This window comes from Stegostoma tigrinum, chromosome 15 (genome assembly GCF_030684315.1).
Source record: "Stegostoma tigrinum isolate sSteTig4 chromosome 15, sSteTig4.hap1, whole genome shotgun sequence".
Classification (NCBI taxonomy): Eukaryota; Metazoa; Chordata; class Chondrichthyes; order Orectolobiformes; family Stegostomatidae; genus Stegostoma; species Stegostoma tigrinum.
This window is the reverse complement of record NC_081368.1, coordinates 25842360-25870031: the sequence shown is the minus strand read 5'-3', so window position 1 is coordinate 25870031 and position 27672 is coordinate 25842360. Positions and strand designations below refer to the sequence as shown.

General features: G+C 39.3%; 1 protein-coding gene across 5 annotated transcripts in view; it reads left to right on the top strand.

Moving 5' to 3' along the window:
- Window positions 1-26995, top strand: part of atp7a (ATPase copper transporting alpha) — an 80724-nt gene extending 53729 nt beyond the window's left edge. For 4 of the 5 annotated variants that reach the window (XM_048544141.2, XM_048544140.2, XM_059651388.1 and 1 more), the window contains 13 exons: window positions 938-1029; window positions 1222-1349; window positions 2387-2541; window positions 6790-6924; window positions 9441-9635; window positions 11480-11662; window positions 14858-15062; window positions 16868-17008; window positions 18808-18950; window positions 19114-19317; window positions 20958-21075; window positions 22257-22359; window positions 22702-26995. In XM_048544141.2, coding sequence (XP_048400098.1) covers window positions 938-1029; window positions 1222-1349; window positions 2387-2541; window positions 6790-6924; window positions 9441-9635; window positions 11480-11662; window positions 14858-15062; window positions 16868-17008; window positions 18808-18950; window positions 19114-19317; window positions 20958-21075; window positions 22257-22359; window positions 22702-22969 — 2070 coding nt within the window. In that variant the 3' untranslated portion in view covers window positions 22970-26995. The remainder of the gene's footprint in view (window positions 1-937; window positions 1030-1221; window positions 1350-2386; window positions 2542-6789; window positions 6925-9440; window positions 9636-11479; window positions 11663-14857; window positions 15063-16867; window positions 17009-18807; window positions 18951-19113; window positions 19318-20957; window positions 21076-22256; window positions 22360-22701) is intronic. The other variant, XM_048544143.2, reaches the window with a different exon arrangement.
- The last annotated feature ends 677 nt before the right edge of the window (window positions 26996-27672 follow it).

Here is a 27672-nt window from a genome sequence, read left to right as displayed (position 1 = left end):
GAAAGGAAGTGTAATTATATAAATTAATGCTGGCACAATTCTGATCTTTAGGTGCCAGTTGCATTCTTAGTAAATGTCACCCAAAATTTGCAGAAGGGTTCTTAATCAGGACATTGACTATATCCTTGAGAAGTGACTATAGTAGCTAGTTTATGCTGTTTTGCTCAAGATGCAGCAGGAAATTCAGGCTTCCTTTCTATGTTCCAATCAAAGAATGCTAATACCATCTTGGAACAAAACATTCAGAGTTCAATTTATTTTCAGTTTTACTCCTTTGAATCCATTTTCTCTAAAATTAGGTTCATAATAATTCCACACGGCAGTTCATAAATTGTTTGTACACTGCATTTATAAATGGGAAAATTGGAATAGTAGTACTCCTAGCTGCTACTGGCCTGTCATCCTCTTTCATGCAGGTGCCATTGTAGTAGCAGCTAGATGAATTTATGATAACATTATATCAGTATTCTTTCACCCATCAATTTGCTATGTCATGTAAGAAAACTCGCATGCAGTGACTAAAGTGAAAATGTGTTGTTTTAACAAATGAGGTAAGAAATTGAATCATTTGAAAGAGTGGAAGAAGGTGAGAATGCTAAGTGCACTGTATTAAGTTTCTCTAAGAGTTTTCTCGTGCAAATGGCAGATACATGCAACCAATATTCCCCATTTCTCCATAACGGTGGACTTTATTTTAGGTGTTTTGAGGTATTGAACATCTGAAGTTGATAGAGTCTGTAAGGCCATGTATTATTTAGTCATTGCCTTATAAATATCGTTGGAATATGAAATTGCATGAAGTTGGATTGGTTCTGAGTACACTACAATTGAAGTAGGGCTGTTATTTTTATTGTTGAAACTTTAAGTATTTTACAAAATATTAAAAATTTTAAATATTTTACAAAATGAGAGAGATTCTATAAAATTACTATTGCAGAGCAAAACATCAGAAGCACTTGCGAAGCTGATGTCATTGCAGGCAACTGAGGCAACGATAGTGAAGATAAACGAGGACCATTCTATTTTAAGGTGTGTGCTAATCCAAAAGAACACAGTTTTATGTGTGTAATGCTTGTTAGATGACTAATTTAGTGGTAGTTTTCGTCCCTGACCTTGATTTTGTTAAACATTAATGTTTATTGCACCTTAATGCATTTATTCTCATTGGACAAATTGTGACTGATTAAATGTCATTTTCTTTTTCTCACAATGGCTCCTCAGTGAAGAGCAAATTGATGTGGAGTTGGTGCAACGAGGGGATATTGTAAAAGTGGTTCCAGGTGGCAAATTCCCTGTAGATGGCAGAGTGATTGAAGGTCATTCAATGGCTGATGAATCTCTGATTACCGGTAAGAAATACACAACAGAAGTCTGTGGTAGTAACTCAAAACATAAACTTGAAATTTTTGAATGTTCAGGGAGTACAAACATGAGTGGGAAATACTCAAAGCATCGTTTTCTCTGCTGTTTAGATTTGTCAGGTGTCTAGGAAATTCAGGCAACTTCCAAACATTTTGTTTTGGAAATAACTTCACAAGATAGCCACCATGCCAAAATTACATTGTATTGTAACCTTTCAAACCATGTTTTAAGTCAAAAGTCATTCTGAGCTGCTGCATTGCATCTTAACAGCAGTCTACAGCAGACTGTGTCACTTTTTAGGTATGAAAAGAATCATTAGACAAGAGTCAGGAAATTTAAGAATTTCTATTGATATTCTTGTGTTACAAACATTTTAGAAATAAATAATATGTATTTATACTGCAACTCTGTGGTCCATCCACATTCCATTCTGGTGATAAATGTAAAGCATTTAACTTGATTTCTGCCCTGTAACTGTAACTGCAAGTGTTCTAAAATAAAAGCAAAATAATGTGTGGGTGCTGGAAATACTTAACTAGTCTGGCAGCATCCATAAACAGCGAAGCAATTAATATTTTCAGTACTATATGACAGTTCTGAAGAAGAACGTTTGAATGGCCTATTTACCCAACTCCTCAGCACCTCACCTGATAAAGGAGCAGTGCTTTGAAAGCTTGTGATTTTAAATAAACCTGTTAGACTATAACCTGGTGTAATGTGACTTCTGACTTTGTCTCATGTGATAGAGTCTGTAAGTCATGCATTGTTTCTCATCATTTTAGAGCCTTTTTAGTGAAAGTTACCTTTGATCTCCAGGAATTGCCCTATAAGATTTCCAGCACCTTCTGTTTCTATTCATGTAATGTGCTGTGTTCACCCTGAGTGCCGTTTGCACTATGTAAGTTGTCTGAGTTTGTTACTGTTATATGGAGGATGGTTAAATAAGGACTATAGGAAATAAGTATTACAGTATTGGAGCTATTAGTAATAAAGTAACTTTGGTCCCCTTGTGCATTGTTTGTAGGTGAAGCAATGCCAGTCACTAAAAAATTGGGAAGCAGTGTCATTGCAGGCTCTATTAATCAGCATGGAGCTTTATTGGTTGAAGCTACTCATGTTGGATGTGAAACCACACTCTCTCAGATTGTGAAACTTGTAGAAGAAGCTCAAACGTCTAAGGTACAGTCTTGGTGATCACAGTCATGACCTAGGACTTCATTATGGGGATTGTTTTTTTTTCCAGTGGGGATTATTTTATTGACAACAGATCCGAGAAGAAGGTAGGGCGAAATTTATCTGTAGTTCTTCTTTAGGATTTGCTGGAAGGGTATATGAATAGGATGGGTTTAGAGCGATATGGGCCAAATGCTGGCAAATGGGACTACATTTATTTAGGATGTTTAGTCAGCGTGTACAAGCTGGATCGAAGACCCTGCTTCTGTACTGTACAGCTCTATGACTCTACATACTCAGCTTCAAGCATTCTCTTCAATGTATCTTTACCTGAACATTTATAGTCTAGGGCTAACAGTAACTTTTCACTCCCAAGATAATCTAATTGACTAGATCTATCATTTCTTTATTGGGAGTACTGATCTCTACAGCCATCCTGTTCTAAGCACTTTACAAAACTACCTCCTTAAAGTCAAAAGTGAAACGAAAAGTCTTTTCTCAGTTATGGATGTTTCCCTGAAGCTTAAAAAAATCCAGAACACACGCTAACAAACCTTTGAGTCTCTTGCTGGGCTGCAACCAGTCAAAACTAAACAAATCAAATGGTTAGGGTTATCCTAACCCATTTGCTCTAAAACCAGACTTCAAAAACTGTTTTGACAAGAAATTGCCATGGTTTCAGAAATACTCACAAGTTAATTATTAACTCGGTGAATGCAGAAACACCCTCCAGTTACAAACTCAAAACCAGAAAACTCGAGGCTCTCACCATATATCATGAAACATTACGGATGTAAATTCCACAGCTTAGATCACATTGACCACTTTCTGTCATAATTGCAGCTTTGCAGTCTTCTTACAAACCAGAAACAAGCATAGTTTAGAAGATGCTAACACTGTAATTAATGTTGCTGATAATGTGTCACTTAGCATCTGGTATTTGGCACTGAAGGGAGGTGCACTTCTCTTGTGATTGATTAGAGTCATAGAGGTGTACAGCAAGGAAACAGACCCTGCAGTCCAACTCATCCATGCTGACCAGATATTCTGTATAAATCTAATCCCATTTGGCCCATATCCCTCTTAAACCCTTCCTATTCATCTACCCATCCAGATGCCTTTTAAATGTTGGAATTGTACCAGCCTCCACCACTTCCTCTAGCAGCTCATTCCATAAATGCACCACCCTCTGCCTGTTAAGTCCCTTTTAAATCATCCCCCTCTCACCTTAAACCTATGTCTATTCTGGAGACACCCACCCCAGGGAAAATACCTTGCCTATTCACCCTATCCATGCCCCTCATGAGTTAGTAAACCTCTGTAAGGTCACCCTTCATTCTCCGCTGCAGGAAAGATAGACCCATTCAGCCTGTCCCTATAGCTCAAATCCTCCAAATCTGGCAACATCCTTGTAAATCTTTTCTGAATCCTATCAAGTTTAACAATGTCCTTTCTACAACATGAAGATAGAATTGTGCTCAGTATTCCAAAAGCGGCCTAACCAACATCCTGTACAGCAGCAACATGACACCTAACTTCTGTACTCGGTGCACTGACTAATAAAGGAAAGCATACTAAACACCATCTTCACTATCCTGCCTACCTGTGAATCTACTTCAAGGAACAGTGAACCTGCACTCCAGGGTCTCTTTGCTCAGCAACATGCCCTAAGACCTTACCATTAAGTGTATAAGTCCCGCTCTGAATTGCCTTTCCAAAATGTAGCACTTAACATTTATCTAAATGAAACTCCATCTGCCACTCTTCGGTCCATTGTCTCATCTGATCAAGATCCCATTGTACTCTGAGGTAACCTCCTTCATTGTCCATTATGCCATCATTTTTGATGCTATCTGCAAACTTACTAATCATACCTCTTATGCTCACGTCCAAATCATTTGTATAAATGACGAAAAACCGTGGATCCAGCACCAATCCTTGTGGCACACTGCTGGTCACAGGCCTCTAGTCTGGAAAGCAACTCTTCACTACCACCCTCTGTCTTCTACCTTCGAGCCAGTTCTGTATCCAGATAGCTAGTTCTCCCTCTATTCCAGGTGATCTAACCTTGCTAACCAGTCTATTATGTAGAACCTTGACAAACACCTTACTGAAGTCCATATAGATCACGTCCAATGCTCTGCCTTCATCGATCCTCTTCATTACTTCCATAAAAAACTCAATCAATTTAGTGAGACATGATTAAGAGTCCTAAAATTAAGGAATTGTACAGCACAGAAAGAGACCCTTCGGTCCAACTCATCCGTGCCAACCAGATAGCCTATGTGAATCTAGACCCATTTGCCAGCATTCCCGTGCACAAAGCTATGTTGACTATCCCTAATTAGGTCTTGCTTTTCCAAATACACGTAAAGCCTGTCCCTCACGATCTTCTTCAATGAGGCAGCACGGTGGCTCAGTAGTTGACACTGCTGCGCCATGGTGCCAGGAACCCAGGTTTGATTCCGCCCTCTGGCGACTGTCTGTGTGGAGTTTGCACATTCTCCCCATGTTGTGTGGGTTTCCTCCAGGTGCTCCAGTTTCTTCCCACAGTCCAAAGATGTGCAGGCTAGGTGGATTGGCCATGCTAAATTACCCATAGTGGTCAGGGATGTGTAGATTAGGTGAGTTATTGTGGGATGGGTCTTGGTTGGCTGTTTTGAGGGTCCATGTGGACTTGTTGGGCCGAATGGCCTGTTTCCACACTGTAGGGATTCTATGAAGTTGCCCACCACTGATGTCAGGCTCACTCGTCTGTAATTCTCTGGCTTTTCCTTACCACCTTTCTTAAGTAGTGGCACCATGTCAGCCAACTTCCACTGTTCCAGCACCTCACCTGTGGCTATTTATGATACACATTTTTCAGCAAGGGGCCCAGCAATCACTTCCATAGCTTCCCACAGAGTCCTAGGGTACACCTGTTCATGTCCCAGGGATTTATCCACTTTCATGCCTTTCACGTTCAGCACCAGCTCATGTATAATATGGATATTTTTGAAGATATCGCTATTTATTTCGCCAAGTTGTGTAGCTTCCGTATCCTTCTCCGCATTAAACATTGATGCAAAATACCCGTTTAGTATCTTCCCCCATCTCCTGCAGTGCCACACGTTGGTGGCCTTGCTGACCTTAAAGGAGCCCTATTTTCTCCCTAGTTACCATTTTGTCCTTAGTGTATTTGTAGAATCCCTTTGGATTCTCCTTAAACTATTTTCCCCAACTGTCTCCTGTCCCCTTTTTGCCCTCCTAATTTCCCTCATAAGTATACATCTACTTCCTTTATACTCTTCTCAGGATTCACTTGAACCTTGCTATCTGTACCTGGCATATGCTTCCCTCTTTTTCTTGAACAAAACCTCAATTTCTCTAGTGATCCAGCATTCCCTGCACCTCCTAGCCTTGCCCTCCACCGTAACAGGAAAATACTCTCTCTGGACTCGTTATCTCATTTTTGAATACTTCCATTTGAATCCTTCCCTTTACCTGCAAATATCCATCCCCAATCAACTTTTGAAAGTTCTCAACTATTACCATCAAAATTGGCCTTCCTACAAGTTAGAACTTTAACTTGTAGATCTGGTGTATCCTTTTCCAGCACTAATTTTAAAACAAATAAAATTATGATCACTAACCCCAAAGTGACACCTGACACCTCAAACATCTGCCCAGCCTTATTTCCAAAGAGTATTGAGGGAAATATTTGCAGACATGGTAAATGCAAAGATATTTTGATTGCTACCTGAAAAATATACTTTTTATTGCCCTTGCTGCAAAATTTAAAAACCAACATGATCACAGCATTGTTACAGTGCAGAAGGAGGCTATTCGGTCCACTGTGTCTATACAGGCTCTGTGAGCATTTTACCTTGGTGCCAATCTACTGCCTTTTCCCCAAAACCTGAACATTGGTCACTTATGGTGAGGAAAAGGATGTTTCTACACTGCCTTGCAATAGTATCGCCTAATATCAGAGCCAACTGAAGTATTTTTTTAATTGCATGATGAGTTAACTGACTTGTTGGAAGAGTGTAGATATTGAAAAATACATTGTGATATTTGCATATTCAAAACTTCTGGTATATTTGGGAAAATTCACACAGTCAGTGACTTTATCGAACACCTTCAAACACGATGCAAAGGCTGGAAGAATACCCTCTTTCCTTGTGCCCAGATTACACTTGTTTAGAGATTATTCACTTCTCTGCCTTCTGTACTAAAATTTCGAAGTCCACAATTTGTTGTTTGATTTTTCAGGCCCCCATTCAACAGTTTGCCGATAAGCTGAGTGGATATTTTGTCCCATTTATCGTTGGAGTTTCCGTTGTTACTCTGATTGCCTGGGTTATCATTGGATTTTTCAATTTTAACCTTGTGGAAAAATATTTTCCTGTAAGTGTGAAGTTTAAGCGCATTAACATGTCTCAAAAGATGATCAATACAAGTGGCAGAGTTTGAAATCTGAAATGTAGTTGTTAAAACTAGAACTTGCTGATTCTTCATTTCATGATATGTGTCAGTTTTGCCCTGGGCATTATTGCTACAGGTGCAAGTTTGGATTAAAATGGTGTGAAATTCTTTTGAGATGGTATGTACCATTACTTTTGACAATTTAGTGGTTAATGCTGTAGATACTCACGCAAGAATATCCCGAGTTTAGTTCCCTCTGACTATTGTGTTGAGCAAGGCAGGACTTCTGTGTTTGGTCTAGCAGACTCCTGATAAAGCTTCAGCTGATATCAGCTGAAAACTATGGCAGTGGTTACCAACTTTTATGTGCAAACATCCTGGATGGCCTTGATGAACTCACCCTTTGTAAGGTTGTCAGCATAAAGTGGTGGCTTAGTGAGTGGACAGAGCCTGCAAATGTTAGATTTCTTGAACTCCTTGCCTATTCCAGGAGACTACTCTTGACTGACACTACTATAGCTATTGGCATTTGGGGTGCGCATCAAAAAATAGTTGGAGAATTGGACCCAACATGGATCTTTGTGGATTGGGCTCCTGAAGATTTAAGAAAAGAAAACATCTTTTCCATAAAGGTGGCTCACCCTGACCCTATTATCTGATAGGCATAGGTGCTCCTTGATTTAGTTTCAGAAGGAAGAACTCCCACAGATTTAAATTGTTCTGCTGGACTTCCAGTAGCTTCCCCAGCTCTAGGGAGCACTTAGATACACAGCTTGCCAAAGCTATGTAAAGATGGTGGCCAATGCACATCTGTAAATTCAAGCTCTGCACTCAGCAGGAGTGCATGTTGGCACTTCAAATTGCACTTATGTCTGAAATTGTAGAATGACATCCAGTTTGGCCAGCAATTACTCTAAACAGATTATCTCAGGACTCCTTTAGGAGCTTGTTTTTGATCCTAATTTCATTGATAATGTGATGCAAAGGTAGCTGGTAGGTCAAAAAAAATCTGGGCAAAGATGTGAAATAAAACTTTTAGAATTTTATTTTTTTGCTGATATAATGGGAGTGTAAACAAAAGAGCTATGAATCCAAAACTGAACTTGCAGGCATTATGTTTGATCATATTATATCCAAATTTTCAATAGGAAGATATAGGCAACTTTTCATTTGCAAATTGTAGAAAGCCTGGTGGAATTGCTAGCTGTGATATAAATCAGAATCATAGTCTAAAAAAGTGGTCACACTCCCTAGGGATGATGTTCTTTATCCTAAACCTCTAAAGTAGATAAGAGATGAGATTTGCGCGTTTTGAACCATCATTACAAGGGAATTAATTAACATTGGGAAAGTGTTGCTGCATTGGAATCAGGCTCTGAGATTTCTTTCTCAAAGGCCCAGACACTGTAGATTTGAGGTAAACATTTAATGTTAGGGAAAAGGAAAATATGGCAAATCCTGGAAATCAGAAATAAAAACAAAGTCAAGTGGTCTAGCATCACCCATGGAGAGACAAATAGTTAATGTTTAGTATAAGGCTTGAAATATTAGGTGGTTGATAGTTAATAAGTAGCAGCCAACGTAGATTCAAAAGGCAATGATCTTCCTTGATAAACACTTTTTTTAAACTAAGTAGTGACATCCCAAATCAACTGGAAGCTTCTAGGTGGTTGTATGCCTTGATTTCCAAAAGCAGTCAAAAGTTGAGATTTAAAATTTAACTTAAAAAATGAATATAAAATAGCTGCGCTGCTAGAAAGTAGAAAATATTAAGGGGCATTATGTCAGTGGAGAAAGAAGGAAACAATAAACAGGGTGCTCTGAAGATCTGTGGGCATTACTGGCATGTTAATACACTTGAAGATGTACCATGCTGTTGAGATGGCAGACCACATCACTGTTGGTTTAGAGTAACATGTAGGCCAGACAGGTAAAAATGGCAGATTTCTTTCTGTAGAGAATAGATTGAACTGGATAGATTCAGATGTTTCACAATATCAATGAATGTTGAAATCACCATCAAAGATGGCCAATTTTATTTTCCTTATTTCTTAAATTCAAATTCCACCAGCTGCTGTGTTGAGTTTAGAACCAATGACCTCGCAAGCATGAGCCTGGGTTTCTCGGTTACAGGTCCAATGACATTGCCACTGCAACGTCATCTTCCTACCCACACCCAATTTCCCTCCTTGATGAATTTGAGATCACAGTATGAAAGTGTGCACTGCAGTGTGAAATTTTCAGCACAAGTTCAATATGGAAGAACATTCTAGTTCATTCACGTCCAGGAACAGCAGCAAATATTTCATGCTTTTTTAAAAATTCTAGCAATAAAAAGGAATTGATCATCAAAATCTAAGCTTTCATTCTATTCCAAGCAATCTTGCTGAAAAGTAATAATAATAATTGCCTCTCTGTTAGGTCATAGCCCAAATGGTGCTTTTTTTTTGTTGAAGTTATACCTGCCAACTATGACTAAATTGCCTGTTTTTATTTAGGGTTACAACAAAAGCTTGTCTCAGCCTGAGGTGATCGTGCGCTTTGCATTCCAAGCCTCAATCACTGTCCTTTGCATCGCATGCCCCTGTGCATTGGGATTGGCAACACCTACTGCAGTAATGGTAGGAACTGGAGTTGGTGCACAGAATGGTATCCTTATTAAAGGAGGGGAACCGTTGGAAATGGCACACAAGGTAAATACAGTCAGAAGCAATAAGTCCTCATAGCTCAGGACAAATACTATATAATTGTTGTGTATATAAACTAATAGCGGTTGTTAAATCATGTGGATTTTCCTGTCAGATCATTTTGCCCTTTGCTGTTTACTATGACAAGTGCAATTAGCATTGATTTTTTTCCATGAAGGGAGTTCACGTGTCCTACAAATTTCACCTGTATGTCTTATAAATAGTGGGTGTACACAGGAACTTGGAAAGACCAGCAGCTTGGTCTTGAGGACTGCTCCTCACAGCACCTGGGGCCTGGCTTCAGTTCCAGCCTTGTGCAACTGTCTGTGAGGAGTTTGCACATTCTCCCCGTGTCTGTGTGAGTTTCTGCTGAACGTCCGCCCTCCCGCAGTCCAAGGATGTGCAGATTAGTTGAATTGGCGGTGCTAAATTGCCCGTTGTGTGCAGGGATCTGTATGGTAGGTAGACTGGCCATGGGAAATGCAGGGTTACAGGGATAAGGTGGGGGTTGGGTCTGGGGTGGGACGGTCTTTGAAGGACTGGTGGGCCAAATGACCACTTTGCGCACTGTATGGATTCTATTATTGAAAGGAACTTTCTCTCACAGCAGCAAGTTTTAAAATAATTATCAGAATCAATTGGATCTGTGCAAATTTTTTTCTCTATACTTCAGTCAATTCAGATGACAACTGATGCAGTGTGTTAGGTTCATGACACTAATACATCTCTAATGTGTGTAACAACAACTTGCATTTATATAGTCCCTTTAATGTAGTAACACTTCCCAAGGTGCTTCACAGGAGTATTATAAAGCAAAATTTGACATAGAACCACACGAGTGGTTTTAGGATAGATAAGCAAAGGCTTGACCAAAGAGAGGGAAGTGAAAAGAGAAAGGGAGAGGTTTAGGGATGGAATTCCAGTACTTGAAACCCAGGCAGCTGAGGGCACAGCCACCTGTGCTAAAACAGATCAGATCAGGGTGCTCATGTGACCAGAATTAAACAGATGCTGATTTTGAGGGTTTTTGGGTTGGGCGAGATTACCAACCTCCAGTGAGGTGCATCGAAGTGAAGAGATATGAAATAGAAGATGAGAATTTTAATGTTATGGCGTTGCTTCGCCAACAGTCAGTGTAAGTCTGAAAGCGCAGGGATGTTTGATATGAACAGGGCGTAGCATGAGTAATTTTTCAGAGTTCTGGAAGGCTATTTATGGAAAGTATGATTTCAAGATTAAATGTCCACATGAAGGAGATGTTCACTGCTGTGAAATGTGACAAAGTCTTCCTGTTCGAGTTATTCAATTCCATTGTAATGATTTTGTAATGTTAACTTTGCTATTTCAAGAAAAGAAAAAATGAATACAGTTGGTTACATTGATTTCTTCGAAGTGCTAGTAGAGCTGAGGGAAAATTTGAAAAATGTTTACAGTCCTCTTTGATCCTGTCACGCACTTATGCCTACGTAACATTATCTCCAGTCTACCTAGCCCACCCCCAGTAGCCTTTTGAGAGCAATATTGACAGAAGTCTTGGATCACACATACTCCGTTTCAACCACATGTGGAATGCCTGGGACTGCACTGAGAAGGTGGCAATAGTGCTTACTTTTCCAGAGTCTAACGAAAGCTTTCAATGTGCCAGCCCTCTGCTTTCATAGTCTACTGTGGAAAATTTACATACTCTTCTAGGCTTGGTGTGCTGGTTATGTGTAGAACTGTATGGCCTCTTGATAGCAAAATCAAAATTGTTTTCTTGGATTCAAGTTGAGTTTGGTTAAGAAGTGAATTGGACTGTATTGACTGATGCTGTTGTTTGAGTTGAATAATAAGGTTCCTATCTTATTCAGATTAATACCATTGTTTTTGATAAAACTGGAACAGTCACTCATGGAACTCCCAGAGTGATGAACCTGAAGATCCTGTCAGAGGGTAATTACATATCACAGATGAAGCTGTTGGCCATTGTTGGCACTGCAGAAACAAACAGTGAACATCCATTGGGTGTAGCAGTAACCAAGTATTGTAAACAGGTATGACCTTTTTCTTATTACTATCAATTTGTCAAGAGTAAATTTATGATCACAGTTTTTTAAGATCAGAAATCAGTTAGGAAAAGAGCAGCATTTCTGTAGTTTGAGGTGGGAGGGTGCTTCCATTACATAAGTCAGGAATACAGAGGGGGTTAAAGAAACCTGAGGGTTCGTACCTTTTGTTCAAAGTTGTTTTTTCCTCTTTTTTTAAAAAAGGACAGCGAAGTCATGGAAAAATATGGTTCGCATACATCCCAGAACAATTTCCATGTGACCTCTAACCAGTCTCTGAAGGCGCGGTCTAAAAACTGGAAAAATCCTCCACCGTGAGATTGTTCTACACAAGGCATAGTTCAGATCAGGAAGGGAGTAGAACAGGGATTGAACCTGAGAATAATGGGTGTAGAGCTGGATGAATACGGCAGGCCAAACAGCATCAGAGGGGCAGGAAAGCTGACGCTTTGGATCTAGACCCTTCATCAGAAATGGGGGAGGGGAAAGGAGTTCTGAAATAAATAGGGATAGAGGGGGAGGTGGATAGAAGATGGATAGAGGAGAAGATAGGTGGAGAGGAGACAGACAGGTCAAAGAGGTGGGGATGGACCCAGTAAAGGTGAGTGTAGGTGGAGAGTTAGGGGATAAGTCAGTCCAGGCAGGATGGACAGGTCAAGGGGGCGGGATAAGGTTAGTAGGTCGGAGATAAGGGTCGGGCTTGGGTGGGAGGAGGGGATAGGTGGGAGGAAGGATGGGTTAGGGAGGCGGGGACAAGCTGGGCTGGTTTTGAGATGCGATTTGGGGAAGGGAGATTTTGAAGCTTGTGAAGTCCACATTGATACCATTGGGCTGCAGGGTACCCAAGCTAAATATGAGTTGCTGTTCCTGCAACCTTCGGGTGGCATCATTGTGGCACTGCAGGAGGCCCAGGATGGACATGTTGTCCAAGGAGTGGGAGTGGGAGTTGAAATGGTTCGCGACTGGGTGGTGCAGTTGTTTGTTCCGTACCATGCATGGGTGTTCCAGAAAGCGGTCCCCAAGCCTCCACTTGGTTTCCCTGATGTAGAGGAGGCCACAACGAGAACAGTGGATACAGTATACCACATTGGCAGATGTGCCGTGAGCATCTGTTTGATGTGGAAGGTCTTCTTGGAGCCTCAGATGGGGGTGAGAGGGGCAGGTGTAGCACTTAGTGCATTTGCAGGGAAAGATGCCAGGGGTGTTGGGGAGTTGAAAGGAGTCACGGTGGTTCCTTTGAAAAGCAGATACACCTGGTGAGGGAAAATGTCTTTGGTGGTGGGGTCAGATTGCAGATGGCAGAAGTGTTGGAGGATGATGTGTTGGATCTGGAGGTTGGTGGGGTGATATTTGAGGACGAGGGGGATCCTGTTTTGGTTATTGTGGGGAGCGGGTGTGAGGGATGAGTTGCGGAAAATGCGGGAGACAAGGTTGAGAGCATTTTCGACCACTGTCGAGGGGAAGTTGCATTCCTTGAAAAACGAGGACATCTGGTGTGTCCGGGAATAGAATACCTTATCCCAGAAGCAGATGCGGCAGAGGCGAAGGAATTGGGAATAGGAGATGGCATTTTTGCAGGAAGGTGGGTGGGAGGAGATATATTCTAGGTAACTGTGGGAGTCGGTGGGCTTGAAATGGATATTGGTTTCTAGCTGGTTGCCAGGGATGGAAACAGAGGTCCAGGAAGGAGAGAGAGGTGTCAGAGATGGTCCAGGTGAACTTAAGGTTGGGGTGGAAGGTGTTGGTGAAGTGGATGAACTGTTCAAGCTCCTCGTGGGACCATGAGGTGGTGCCAATACAGTCATCGATGTAACGGAGGAAGAGATGGGGGGATAGGACCAGTGTAGCAATTTAATAACATATACAGTGCACATATTGTGTAGTAACAAACATACTGTAGAATAATACTGCATATTGAAGTGACTCCAGCACGTTCTGACACTGCAGTATGACCAGTGCTACCTCCCTCGGTATTTTACTTGAGCATGGGCGGAGGAGCTGCCAGATGAACCCATTCCTAATATGCAATTGGAAGACACCTGGAAATTAATTTTCTCAAAATTTTTGAACAAATTTTTGACAGCATTCCTGATTTGAGTTGCCCAGATCTTTGTGACCTGTAAGAAAACGACCCCCCCCTCAACACCCACCTTAGAAGTAGCTAAATATTGAGCCTCCATCTTGTGATATTCAAATTCAAATGATTCTTTACTAACCAAATAGTTTGCAAGAAGTTACATGAATGGTTCATAACGTATGGCTTAGAAAAGAATCATAGAAAAAAATGGTCTCACCAATCCAAGGGAAAGAATCTGGAAAATGTCAATTAAGTAAAGATTTAAAAATCTGAGATTGGAGCACTACTTCCCTGGAATTGCGTATCTGCATAAAAGACAGCGTTGGGAAAAGGTTTGAATTTTGTTTCTCCGTTTGTGTTCAAGTCTTTCCATCTGCATTATAACACTGCTGCTTGTTTTCTTTGATTTGTGTAATAAACTTATGTCAATTGTTAAAGAACTGTTGCAGCCTGGTATGAATATACTTTACTGAATAACCACTATGGCAAACAACTGCAAAATTGAAATATGTTGTGTCAAACGAGGTTTTATTGTGGAATCTGACTTGTCGTGTATTATCATTTGCTGGAATTGTAATGGTGTAAAGATGCGGCCATATCAAGCAATCACAAGTATGCCAGCCTGGACACTGACAAACACATTGTCACAGTTAAACAAAGACTTCTTGTAATTATTATCCATTATCAGACCAGGCCACAATGTATCTTAGATTCTGCTATTTTGTATTATTATCCCATGTTTTCAGTGTTTTGTTGGAATTACATTGGTGATGTGAACTACTGATAATGTGCCAAAATAATATTTCCTAAATGTAGACAAATATTGTGCAAATCCTGTGCTAAATCCATTTTGAAAGAAGCCGAAAGATTCGGGCAACAATTGAAGGGTATCCTGGTTACCTGGGCGAGTCATAGGGACAGCTTTTATAGCTGTGCGAAGTACAGCATCTTCCAAAACTTTCACTGTTTGCTTGCTATGTTGGTTTCTTCATGTTTCACACACTTGTTCCAGGAGGAAGAGAAGAAACTTCAAGAGGATACCAAAAAAGCAAACTTATGGAAACAGCTACATAAAGCAAAAATAACTTGTTCTTTTCTCACTTCAGGAACTAGGCTCAGATGAGCTTGGGTCATGTTCAGACTTTCAAGCAGTTGCTGGCTGTGGCATCACGTGCAAAGTCTCCAACCTTGAGTCATTACTAAATAAAAAGAATCTTGAGGTTGAGCAGAACATGATGCTGATACACATCAATGAGACAATCAGTGGTGACTGCTCATCACACCCTGTAATCAAAGAGGCCCAATCAGAAAGTGAGTGAGTTTTCTTGTCTGTTATAGCGCAATAAATCATTACAGGTCGTTGAAGTTGACGCCTTCCTTTTCCACACAGATTACTACCTGTTTATTTACACATTATTAAGTAAATACTAGGAAACAATAAAGGCAGTAAACAAGTAGTATCTTTCTCCAGAAACCTTGTAAGAATTAACTGGAAACTGCTTAAATGACACCCCCCTACAATGGTCGAGAATGCCCTCGACCGTGTCTCTCGCATTTCCCGCAACTCATCCCTCATACCCCGTCCCTGCAGTAACTGCCAAAAGAGAATCCCCCTCATCCTCACATACCACCTCACCAACCTCCGGATACAACGCATCATCTTCTGACACTACCATCATCTACAATCCGACCCCACAATCAAAGACATTTTCCATCCCCACCCTTGTCTGCCTTCCGGAGAGACCACTCTCTCCGTGACTCCCTTGTCCACTCCACACTCCCCTCCAACCCCACCACACCCGGCACTTACTCCTGCAACTGCAGGAAGTGCTACACTTGCCCCCACACCTCCTCCCTCACCCCCATCCCAGGCCCCAAGATGACCTTCCACATCAAGCAGATGTTCACCTGCACATCTGCCAATGTGGTATACTGCATCCGCTGTACATGGTGTGGCTCCCTCTACATTGGGGAAACCAAGCAGAGGCTTGGGGAACCACTTTGCAGAACACCTACACTTGGTTCGCAACAAACAACTGTACCTCCCAGTCATGAACCATTTCAACTCCCCCTCCCATTCCTTAAACGACATGACCATCCTGGGCCTCCTGCAGTGCCATAACGATGCCACCCGAAGGTTGCAGGAACAGCAACTCATTTTCCGCTTGGGAACCCTGTAGCCCAATGGTACCGATGTGGATTTCACAAGCTTCAAAATCTCCCCTCCCCCCACTGCATCCCAAAACCAGCCCGACTCGTCCCTGCCTCCCTAACGTGTTCTTCCTCTCACCTATCTCCTACTCCCACCTCAAGCTGCACCTCCATTTCCTACCTACTAAGCTCATTCTGCCCCCTTGACCTGTCTGTCCTCCCCGGTCTGACCTATCCGCTCCCTACCTCCCCACCTACACCCATCTCTTCTGCAGGCTCCATCCCCGCTTCTTTAACTTGTCTGTCTCCTCTCCATGTATCTTCTCCTCTATCCATCTTTGATCCACCTCCCCCTCTCTCCCTTTTTATTTCAGAACCCTCTCCCCATCCCCCTTTTCTGATGAAGGATCTAGACCCGAAACATCAGCTTTTGTGCTCCTAAGATGCTGCTTGGCCTGCTGTGTTCATCCAACTCCCCATGTTGTTATCTCAGATTCTCCAGTATCTGCAGTTTCCATTATCTCTGATACACTGCTTAAGTGAGTCACCTGAGTTTGGTTGACACAATTGAAATTGTGGGGCAACATGCAAAGCTTTGATGTTTTGTGGTACACCATGTCATCACTTGTTACATTGGTGTCTAGTCCTGGTGCTTTAATATTTGTTACTGCCTACTTAGGTATATTGAATGTGGTTTAATCTAGATCTCAAACTTTGAAGTTTTTGTTTTACTGACCTTTGTACTGTACTACTTATCCTATTTCTGTTCTTGTGAAAAGAAATTACCAATTTGTTTTGATTTGTTGCCTTAATTTTAACTCCCATTTCTATTATTGAGTCCTTTTGGAATAATTATTTTAGACTTTCTGGAAATGTTGCTGTGTGCTAATTACTGAATGAATGAGTTCTCACTTAATTATATTTTTGCATATCAGTTTATTGTTTCATCGTGCTTTCCTGTTCAGGGAAATCCCAGATCTTTTTGGTGCTGATTGGAAATCGTGAATGGATGAAGAGGAATGGTATACATGTCAGTAATGACGTGGACGGTTGCATGATAGAGCACGAAAGCCAGGGACATACAGCGATACTAGTCTCTGTAGATGGTAAGAACTTGACCAGCTTCCTGTTTCAATCAGATGTAGCCGACTTTGGTATGGAAACAGGAAGTTGTGTACATTGGAACTCTAGCAAGGACAGGGTCATAATAGCTTGCTTCCTTTATTGGATACACATGGGTGTAAACATCTCTTGGACAAGATAATGAAGGTTTGCTGGTGCCTGTTGAACTGCCCCTGCAAATATTGTAGTAAACTGTCAACTAGCTGCCTAGGAGATGGCATTACTATCAGTTGTGCATTAGAACCAGGGTTACATAAGAAATATGGTCATTTGGCCCATACCATTGTGAATACTACATTTGAATTTCCTGTCATCATTTCTCATCTAAATTGACCATTGTAACCATTTATTCCCATCTTTTTCAAATGCTTGTCTGGCTTTACTTTAAATGCATCTATTTGCTATTTGTTTCCACCACTCCCTGTGGTAAAACATTTCACATTGTTTGAGTGAAAAGTTTTTCCTGTTCCCTGTTGGATTTCTTGGTGGCTGTCTTGTATGTGTGGTCTCCAGTTATGTCTTTCCCACAAAAGGATGTATACTCTTGGCATCCATTCTGTAAAAACGTTTCTCAATTTTAAACACCTCTAATTTGTCACCTTTCACTTGCCTTTTTTCCTCCAAGAGAAAAGCACACACCATTTGTTAGTCTTCCTGTTATGTGTACTCATGCATTTCAATGGTCCTTACCATCGGAAAACACGACAGGTTCTTCACAGATTTAAATTCACTGTCATGAATGATGAACTTTACCAAACAACTTTGTTTTAAACTGCCCCTTTCAGGGGAAAAACGGGATGGTGAATTTCTGATAAATGTCTCAGTTGGAGAAGTGCACGTGAGACTTTAGGTTTCAAATAAAAGCAAAGTACTGTGGATGCCGGAGATCTGAAATAAAAACAGAATGTTTTGAAGAAACTCTGGTCTTGCAGCAACTGTGGGTTGCGGGGGGGGGGATGGTGGTGGTGGTGGTGAGGGGAGGGGTGGGAGAGAGAGAGAGAGAAAATTATGTTTCTAGGGTGATACAATTCTTTGTAACTACTTTCCACATTTCCATGGGGAAGAGAGTTGAGAAGAGATAGAAAGACAAAACTCAACCTGAAGCGTACAAATATCTTAAGGTGCAGCAGGACAGATGCAGCAAGGACTTTTCCCCTGGCTGAGAACCTAGAATCAGGAGACCAAGTCTCAGAATGAAAGGTTGACCATTTAAGTGATCACACGTGATTGGTTGAGTGGCAGGACAGGTTTGATTGCCTGAATGACTTATTCCAGTTCCTAAACAGAAACCCATGAAGGTGCTAGCTACTGTTTTTAACTCGACAAAACGCTATCAGAATAGAGGGAAAAGATTTGCTGCTGAGAAGCAGACACAAAGGGAGCTGGAACTCTTCTGGGAGCAAGTTTCTGTGTTCGGTAGGAAATGGCAGAATGCAGAAGTGAAACAAAGAATGAGGAAAACCAGTTTATTCAAACTAAACCATTGGAAAGTATCAACCCTGATATCTCTGAAATTCTGGATGATTTCGACTATTGTGACCCAATGGAGAGGGTGAGTTTGCAAGTGATGTTCGTATTTGGAACAGAGTGGAATGATTGTTCAAGGATTGAATACACTGGTAGTTGACAGTTTTGTGGAAATGGATGACCAGTGCACCTCATTAATGTAACATTAGGCTTTAAAACTAAAATCTATTCTGTATTAGCCCTGCCTCCTACCTCTCTCTGATGCCTGTGGAAATGTTTATTTAACTGCGTTGTTTGATTCTTTTTTAAAATACAGGTGTACTTTGTGGAATGATAGCAATTGCAGACACTGTGAAGCCAGAAGCAGACTTGGCTGTCTGCACGTTGAACAGTATGGGGCTGGAAGTGGTGCTTATGACTGGAGACAACAGTAAAACAGCCAGGGCTATTGCTGCTCAGGTGATTTAAAGGCAGATTTCTGTTGTTTTAAGTTGTGAATTGTGATTGCTATGTCTTTTGAAAGGTGGGAAAATAGGAATAATTAAATGTGTGAATGGAGTGGCATGCAATAATTTGTAACTTGTGAAAAAGATAATTGCCATAATTTGATTTGACTTGTCAGGTTGGCATCACCAAAGTGTTTGCTGAAGTCCTTCCCTCGCACAAAGTAGCCAAAGTGGAACAACTGCAGAAGCAAGGAAAGATTGTGGCAATGGTGGGTGATGGTGTGAACGATTCCCCAGCACTGGCAATGGCTGACATTGGAATTGCGATTGGTACAGGCACTGATGTAGCCATTGAAGCAGCAGATGTTGTTCTGATTCGGGTAAGAGTGAAGATTTCATCACCGTGTGATTGTTGCTTATCTTTACTTATCTGACCACTGATTCCTTGAGTTTTTGCTATGTATTTATACTGATTGATTTCACTAGTACCGTTTACTTACAACTATTAATTCCAGTGTACAACTGAGGCAGGAGGAAAACACCATTGTTTTAGCCTCAGTAGTCTAAATGTCTCACAATAAAATTAAAAAAATGTTTTTTCCACTTGCCAAAATGATCAATTAAATGTCTCACCTCTGTTGAATTTTCAAGAAAAAGCTTTAACCAGATTTACTCAATAGAGGTGCAATAGTTGGGTAATGTACAGTGTCAGCAATATAAAAATATAAATGCTTATATCAAATGTAGCTCCAAAGTGCACATTAAAACACATTCACAAGAAGCTGCAGATTTTTAAAAACACACATTGTTACAAAAAAGCAAACAAAGCTACCTCAATTAGAATGCTCGTATTAACACATTCAAACAAAGTTCTGAACTATCATTACACTGAAGTCCACAGAAGTTATACTCTTAAAGTTTCATTTTAACTGACTCCTTCATGTTTCTCTCTCTTGAACTGTAGAAGTAATTTTATGATGAGTTTGATGGCATGAACTTTTCACTATTCTAATGGTCTAAACTTTTTCAGTTCTAATAACTTGAAGATTTCAATCCCAAACTCTCCTGGTTTGGAAACTTCTCTAAAATACAGAAAACATTGATGTAACTGGCTTCCTCTGAATTGAACTGAATGAACTCTCTAAAACCTGATTTTGAATTCAACTCTTAATTCTTCTCAATGAAAACTCTGGCGTTTCCTGAACTAATCTGAAACAAACTAATACCTTAAGTTCTGAGGAAGGGTCACTGGACCTGAAACATTAACTCTGATTTTTCTTCACAGATGCTGCTAGACCTCAACTCCTGTTTTTGTTCCTGATTTACACCATTCGCAGTTCTTTCGGTTTTTATTTAATGCCTTAATGTGTTTATGTTTCCTGTCATAAACCTATGACCTTAAACATCTCATTCCATAATATTCCAGCGGTTCTCCCAAATAGTTGATTGCTGACAAAGGCCTCCTTGGAATTAGTGCGCTCTGATCTTTATTCCAGAATGGGTTCCTGAGTTTTTTTTTAAATTGTCTCTTATCACTACCCACATGCATATTGCCTCTCTTTTGGAATTTGGGTTGTTTTAAAACATGATAATAAATTATATAAACATGTCTTTACAATATTGTGAAAACGTGAACATTTGGTACATATTACAATTGAACTGTTGAAGTAAAAAGTAGAAAATGTGGCCATCAGCAACTAGACATTCTTAGAGAACATCATAGCAGATGGGTTACAATTCTCTATTACAGAAACATCCAATTTTTAAAATTTTTTCATATCTCCTTAGTTTTGCCTTTTGGCTTGTCTTATTCTCTCAGACTAGTAAACATTAGCAATACAGTGTGCTATCAACCACTGACCCTACTGCCTTTGTCTTATGACACTACCAAAATGAGCCCTAAGACAACACTGTAGAGCCATACAGGACATAAGATTATAGATTATACATTCTCACACACCACCTCACTGTGGCAAGCATACTGTAGTAATTTTTTTCTTTACTCATCTCTGCTTCACAGAACGATCTACTTGACGTAGTGGCAAGTATTCATTTGTCGAAAAAAACGGTCCAGCGAATTCGGATAAATTTTGTGTTTGCTTTAATTTATAATATTGTCGGTATTCCCATAGCAGCTGGTAAGTGTGTTAAATATGTGTTCAGTGTTTTTATTTTAAAGTTCTTTGAGTAGTGAGTTTACAAAATAAAAAATGAATGGATATCTCCTGATTTAGATCATGGTATATTTTAAAAAGACTTTGTTAGGGAAGTGGAGGAGTTGCAATCATTAGTCATTTAAAATAAGCTTTGTTCCAAGAGTGAAGGGAGATTGAAATAGCTTTCTGGCTGCATTGAGAGATTTCTGTATTTAATATTTTGTAGGCACAAAAGTTCCTGATAGCTTTTCTAGAAAAGCTATTTGACGCTCATTTCCTTCATATCAAGTATTCATTATAATTCTTCCTGATGACACTGGAGATCAATTAATGAGTTTGGCACCTAAATTCCCCTCCCCAGCCTACCTCTATCATCATACTGCAATAAATTGAAATGTACCTGAGTGTGAGCCTCATCATGGTATCCACAGCTTTAGTACGGCTTCTGCCCTTACAGCTTCACAATTTATAAATATAATCCAGCATCCTATGTGTTTGGTTTATTGTCTCACTCACTACTCAGCCAGAAAGAAATACAAGTCAATTAACACCACTGTCTCAACATCATCTTTGTTGGGGTAGGGGTGCTGGTAGTGGTCAGCATTATCTAATCACAGAGTATATGTGCCTGTGATTTGTTCTTCTGAATTGTATTACCTTCTTTAATAAAATTCATTTGCAATAAATAAGCTTCACTCATCACTAATCAACTTAGCTACAACTCCATTAAGTTCGCTCTTTAAGAAATTAGCTGTGTCCAAATTTCATTTTTTTACCATTCTACCACCTTCTCCCACTGTCCTCCAGAAAGAAATTCCATGTCATTGGCATGTTTTGGGTCTGTTTGACATAAACTGTTTACAATTTGAACACCAGTACGAAAATGCTTCTGAATAACTCTTACTTTAAGTATTATTTTCTGAATGTTCTTTGAGAATCAATAAGTGTGAGCCACAACTGCAAATGCATTTGAAATCTGAAAATTACTCTTTGTATTCCAACATATGATGTACTACACAAATAGCTATGATATTGAACAATTTTATTTGTATGGAAAGATAACTTATTAATTTTAAATAATGAGTAATACATTTCAGGATAAATGTGAAAATCACTGAATACATACCCCTCTCTCTCAGAATGATTAATTCTTTTCTTTTCAGGGGTTTTCTTGCCTGTGGGACTGATATTACAACCGTGGATGGGATCTGCTGCAATGGCAGCATCATCTGTTTCTGTGGTACTTTCTTCTCTATTATTAAAACTGTAAGTATTCCTTCTTGAATCTAGTATTCCAGTAGATAATAGACCTAAGGGCGTTCTGATTTTGGAGAGGACAGAAATTAAGTAACTCCTAACCATGAGTCAGTCGTGTTAAATATGGGCAGCATCAGGATGTCAGCAAATCGTGATAAGTTGAATGGCAGCTCATGGGACTGTATCAGTGTGCAGTAGGGAGCTATATAGGGGAAAGGTCAGCAGAAATTTTGATACCTTCAGAAGCTGAATGTTTTTGCAATATTACTAATATCTTTTTCTTGGACAGTTTGACTTGTGATATGTCCCATTTTTATAGTAGTGTATCCCCTTTGTTTTTTGTTGCTTCAGTTACAAGAAACCTGATCCTGCCAGGTTGGAGAACCGAGCTCGGAATCACATGAAACAGAAATCTCTGTCTGACATCAGTGTGCATATTGGTATGGGTGAAATGAGGCGGGATTCACCAAAGCTAAGCCTATTGGACCGAATAGTTCACTACAGTCGAGCCTCCATTAACTCTCTCAGGTCTGAAAGGCGATCTGTCACCAACATTCCTTTACATGATCCAGACAAAAACAATCTCCTTTTGGGAAGAGATGAGGATGATGCAGTTTGAGCATAGCCTGACTGTTTGCAGCAGATTGCAAGATCTGTTCTCCCAATTAGTGTCTTCTCAACCTCTACATCTCACAAATATAGGACTACCATGGAAGTGCAGAGGATGTGACAGATATATGTTTTATTATAAAATAATATACTTACTACACTGTATAATTGTAATTTATCTTTTCTTTTCAGGCTCCTAATCTCTCCTCCTGCATCCAGGAGGGAAAAATATGTTTTAAATTACAGTTTCATGATTGTTTGGCATGCGTAAATCACAAATCCTTACCCTCCATGATTAGCCAACAAGAATTCTGATGGTCATGCTGCATATCCATTTTTCTTGCTGTCACACAAAACTCAGTCTCCATCTAGAACGCAACTGGGAAGCCTTGCACCATTTGAGAGCAGGATGTTTTGAGTGATTGGACTAAATTCCTAACATCTTCAGTTGTGTGAAGCATGTTTAGCCACTTTCATCATTTTGCAATGGTGGCTGTGGCACCCCTTCCGATCTAGTAAAGACCAAATCCATCCTTCGGGCTGATGACTAACTATTCCAAATTTCCAAGTCCTCCTCCTGCTTATTAAAGGGCAATGCAATATGTAGGACAAGCCAAAGTGACCTCAATATCCCGGATTCTGTAGTAATGGCTGAATCTGATAAACGGGTACTTGATGTAATTAACCAAACATGGCAAACATATGATGTGATGGAGAACTGCAACTGGGTAGTGAGGTTTGTTTTTCTGGCAAGCTTACACTTTTGCTGTGATCGTAAATGGCGCCTTAATATTGAGATTGAAGGAGATACAAAATGCTGGATGAATCTATGTCACAAACTGTTACGGAAGAGAAACTTTACTGAACTATTTAAAAAATGCTGATTAGCATTTTTTTGTTGTACCTTACACTAAGCTGTTCAACTCTGTCATTTATGTTTAAAACAACGCTGGAAACATTTGGTACTAAATACAGCTTTGTCCTTCTGCCCAACACCAACAGCAGCACCCCATTCTCTATCCCTGCCATTTTTTTTAAGATAAGGTTTTCTTATTCATGCCTGGAAATTTTTTTTTTTAATTTTTAAATGAACCAGCCCATTTGTGTTGGTGGTTTTTTACAGAAAGAGAGTTAGCTCTCCAATCTTTCCCTTAATTGATTTTCATGGAATTGGATTAGTTGATCTCCCCCTTCTCAGCTTCTTCATGAATCACTTTTGAAACCAAGTAGAAATGGCAGCTTAATTCCAGAGAGAAATCCAAAGTTTGGAAGTATACTTGTCACTTAAGGAAATAATTTGTTTTTATTGTACTTTTGAATTAGTTTTGAATATACTTAGTGCTGCTGTTGTATACTGATGCAACATTGGGTGTCTGAAATATCACACTGAGGTACTTTATTTTCAGTTTTTTAGAAAAATTAAAAGCATAAACATTTCTTCATAAAGGAATGAACTATATCAGCTAATCATTGAGAGTGTGATGTTGAAAGTCCTGTCGTTAAATGTTATTATAAGCTGTGCCTCCCTGCTACATGATTAGTCACTCCAGTTTTGTATATAAAATGATGTGTGAAATGTCATTGAAAGCAAAAGTTTTAGAAAATCAAATTTTGATCTGCATGAATTTCATGCCAGCTGCATTGTTAATCTGTTCAAGTCATTCTGTTAAACTAGTTTTAAGTTATCCTTTCATTTGAAGAGTGAACAGATTGTTTCCTGTATTTCCTTTTCCAAAAGTGCTGAGTTTGTACTGGGATATAGAACTGGCATGTCTTTGGTACCTCCCCAATATAATTATTCCAAGTTACAAATCTAAACATTATGTCTGAAGACCAGGCCCTGTTTACCCCACTGTTACCAGTGCGTAACATCTATTTCGACCTTTCACAGCCAAGATGATTGGATCATGTTCACAAGAAACAATTCTTACAGACTTTCAGTCAGAAGTGCTTGGATCATTTCTATACAACTCTAAAGAACATGACTGAATTCATTAAAAATCAAGACTAAATCCAAGATCTGACTGATTACTCTAACTTAATAAATTACTGGATGGTGAATTCATCCACTGAGTTACCATTGCAGAAATGTTGATAGTAGCCTTCCTCTTAATGATGAGCTTCAGCAGATAGTATATATTCCTGTCCCAAAATTCGAGAGATATTCAGTATTTTTGCCTTCTCTATAGACAATAACAGATTTTTTAGATCCTAATATTGTGACAATTGCTGATTCTACAAGATCAAATGGAAATATGTAACTAATATTAAAGCATAAGTAAATTATTTTTCTAGTAGAAGGAAAAAAAATTAAATTCGCAAATTTATTTATAATCTTACAAATCAGTTCTGGTAATTTAAGGTTTAAATCAATATTTAAAGTATAGATGCAATGTTAATTTCATTGTCTTGATCAATAATAATTGGCATTTTTGTGATTAAAATGGTGCTTTAAGATGCTGAGAAATTCCCAGTGTCTTTGGGAACTCAATTTGTTTCTCACACTCCAAATTCATAATGAGAGAAATGATTGGGTATGAAAGAGAAATTTGCAAAATGAAATTTAAATCTCCAACAAATGAACAGGTTAAATATATGTTAGAAATGGTGGAAATGAATGATTTTATATTTGTAAAACAAATCTTTTACTGTCTGCAATTATTCAAATTAGAAAATGGCAAAGGAGAAAATTTTGATGGTAATACTGACATGATCTCTTTCCCTGATAATGTCTCAAAGGGAACATGTTATGGCCAGAATCAGAGGGTTTTTATTAAGAGATTTTGTTTCAATGTGGAAGTAGTCAATAATGTATCCAAGATTGCAATACAGCAAATGTTATATTGTGAAGTTGTTGTACTAATACTAATGTTGTCCAACTGTTGACTCCATCAGAGTTCATATATTTAATTGTTCTTGGTTTTTTTTAAGCAACTGGGTCTAAAGGCTCAGCTTGGTTTCTAGTCCCTTTGTGGGTATTTCCCATCAGTACATAAATCTATCAAAGATAGTTTGATAAATTATTACATCTGCCTCTGTTACACCATAATATACAATGCCTTGGCAAAGATCCTTGCCTCCAGTCTGCTCTTGTGTGTAAGAATTTACCTATTAAGGAATACACCTGCAGCTACAGCACATGTGACATCAGTGCTTAAAACCTCCAATTACGTCACTTTGTATCCTTGGGCCCTGCAGATGTTCAAGGCCAGTCTGCCAAACTTAGCTGCACTGTCAAGAAAGAAAAAAATTACTGTCCCTCATCATAACTGCAAACATGTCAAATGACAACAGTATTCATCTTGAGAGTTTTCCATGCACTTGAACAATTGATAGTAGTTCTAAATTTGCCCACCACTAATTTGAACTTTGTTCCTTCTTTCTTTGAAAATATACCTCAAAATATTGTTCTGGGCGTCTTTACCTTTGCATTTACTTATTCCTATGTAACCGTGTTCCTAAAGGATAAAGAAAGAAGTTCACTCAAAATAGTACTTGTGAATATATTGACATACAAGGGAACTTATAATTTGCTTCTTTTTAAGAGCAAATGCTGAGGATTGGGCCATTGGATAGGTTCTGACTGAATTTATTTGCAACTTGACACTTTTTTATCTCGAAAGTTCAAATAACTCTATCACACTCCCTGTCAAGTTCTGTGTTCAAGTTCGCACAAATGTGAATGTAGAAGGACTGATTCCAGATTTTTGTTTCCTGATTTATATCATTTTGTTTCGTGTGTTCATTTGATATAGTTGTTTCAAACTGACTCAACCATTTCTCCACTGATCTGGCAAGATTGCACCACATTAAGCTGAGACGCAAATGAATAATCAGAAAACAAATTTGTACTTGGGTTGTCCTGTTTCAGAGCAGGACAGACTCAATATTGAAGATGTAAAGTTCTCATCCTAAAATGCATTTTAAAAACCTTAATTAATGTGCAATTCAATTAATATTATTGCTGTTGAATTTATTTATGTACTCTAATAAAGCTACAACTGTCTTGAGGAAAAAACAGTGCCTTAAATGTAAAGTATGTTTTGTGTTTTTTTTTAAACATCTAGCATCCAAGAGAAAATAAATTCAAGAACATAATATCTTGTTTCATCTGGTGGTCCCATAACCATCCTGTAATTTTCTTGTCCAAGTTTAAGCAGCTAGACTATTCCATTATGGATTTGCACAGCATTGTAGAAAATATACATGTTTTGGAAAATGACTACTGGATTGTATTGTTCATAGATGTGGTAGGCCACCAACTGAACAATGCTAAAATTTAAAAAGTTGCATTTGAGATATGGATTACGGTGTATTTGTTAATGATCTGTTTCAACTTTGTCGGTGTTGACTGGATAGCTAGTTTGTGAAGCAAGAATAATGCCACCAATGATGTGAGTTCCATTCCTGCACTAGCTGAGGTCACCAGGAAGGTCCAAGCTTCTCAACCTCATCCCTGAGCCATGCTGACCCTCAGGTTAAATTCAGCATCAGTCTCATCTCTTTAATGAGTGAACTGTCCTATGGTCCTCTGGGACTATAGTTACATTTATTTTTTGCATTCTACATTATTATGAAATGAGTTGATGTTATTTCTGAGCTAACTGGTGTAGAATTAACTGAACCTTTGCAATAGAGCAAAGAACACATGAACAACATGCCTGAAATGAGTTGAACAACAAACAAAAATACGACATTTACAATAAACTCTGC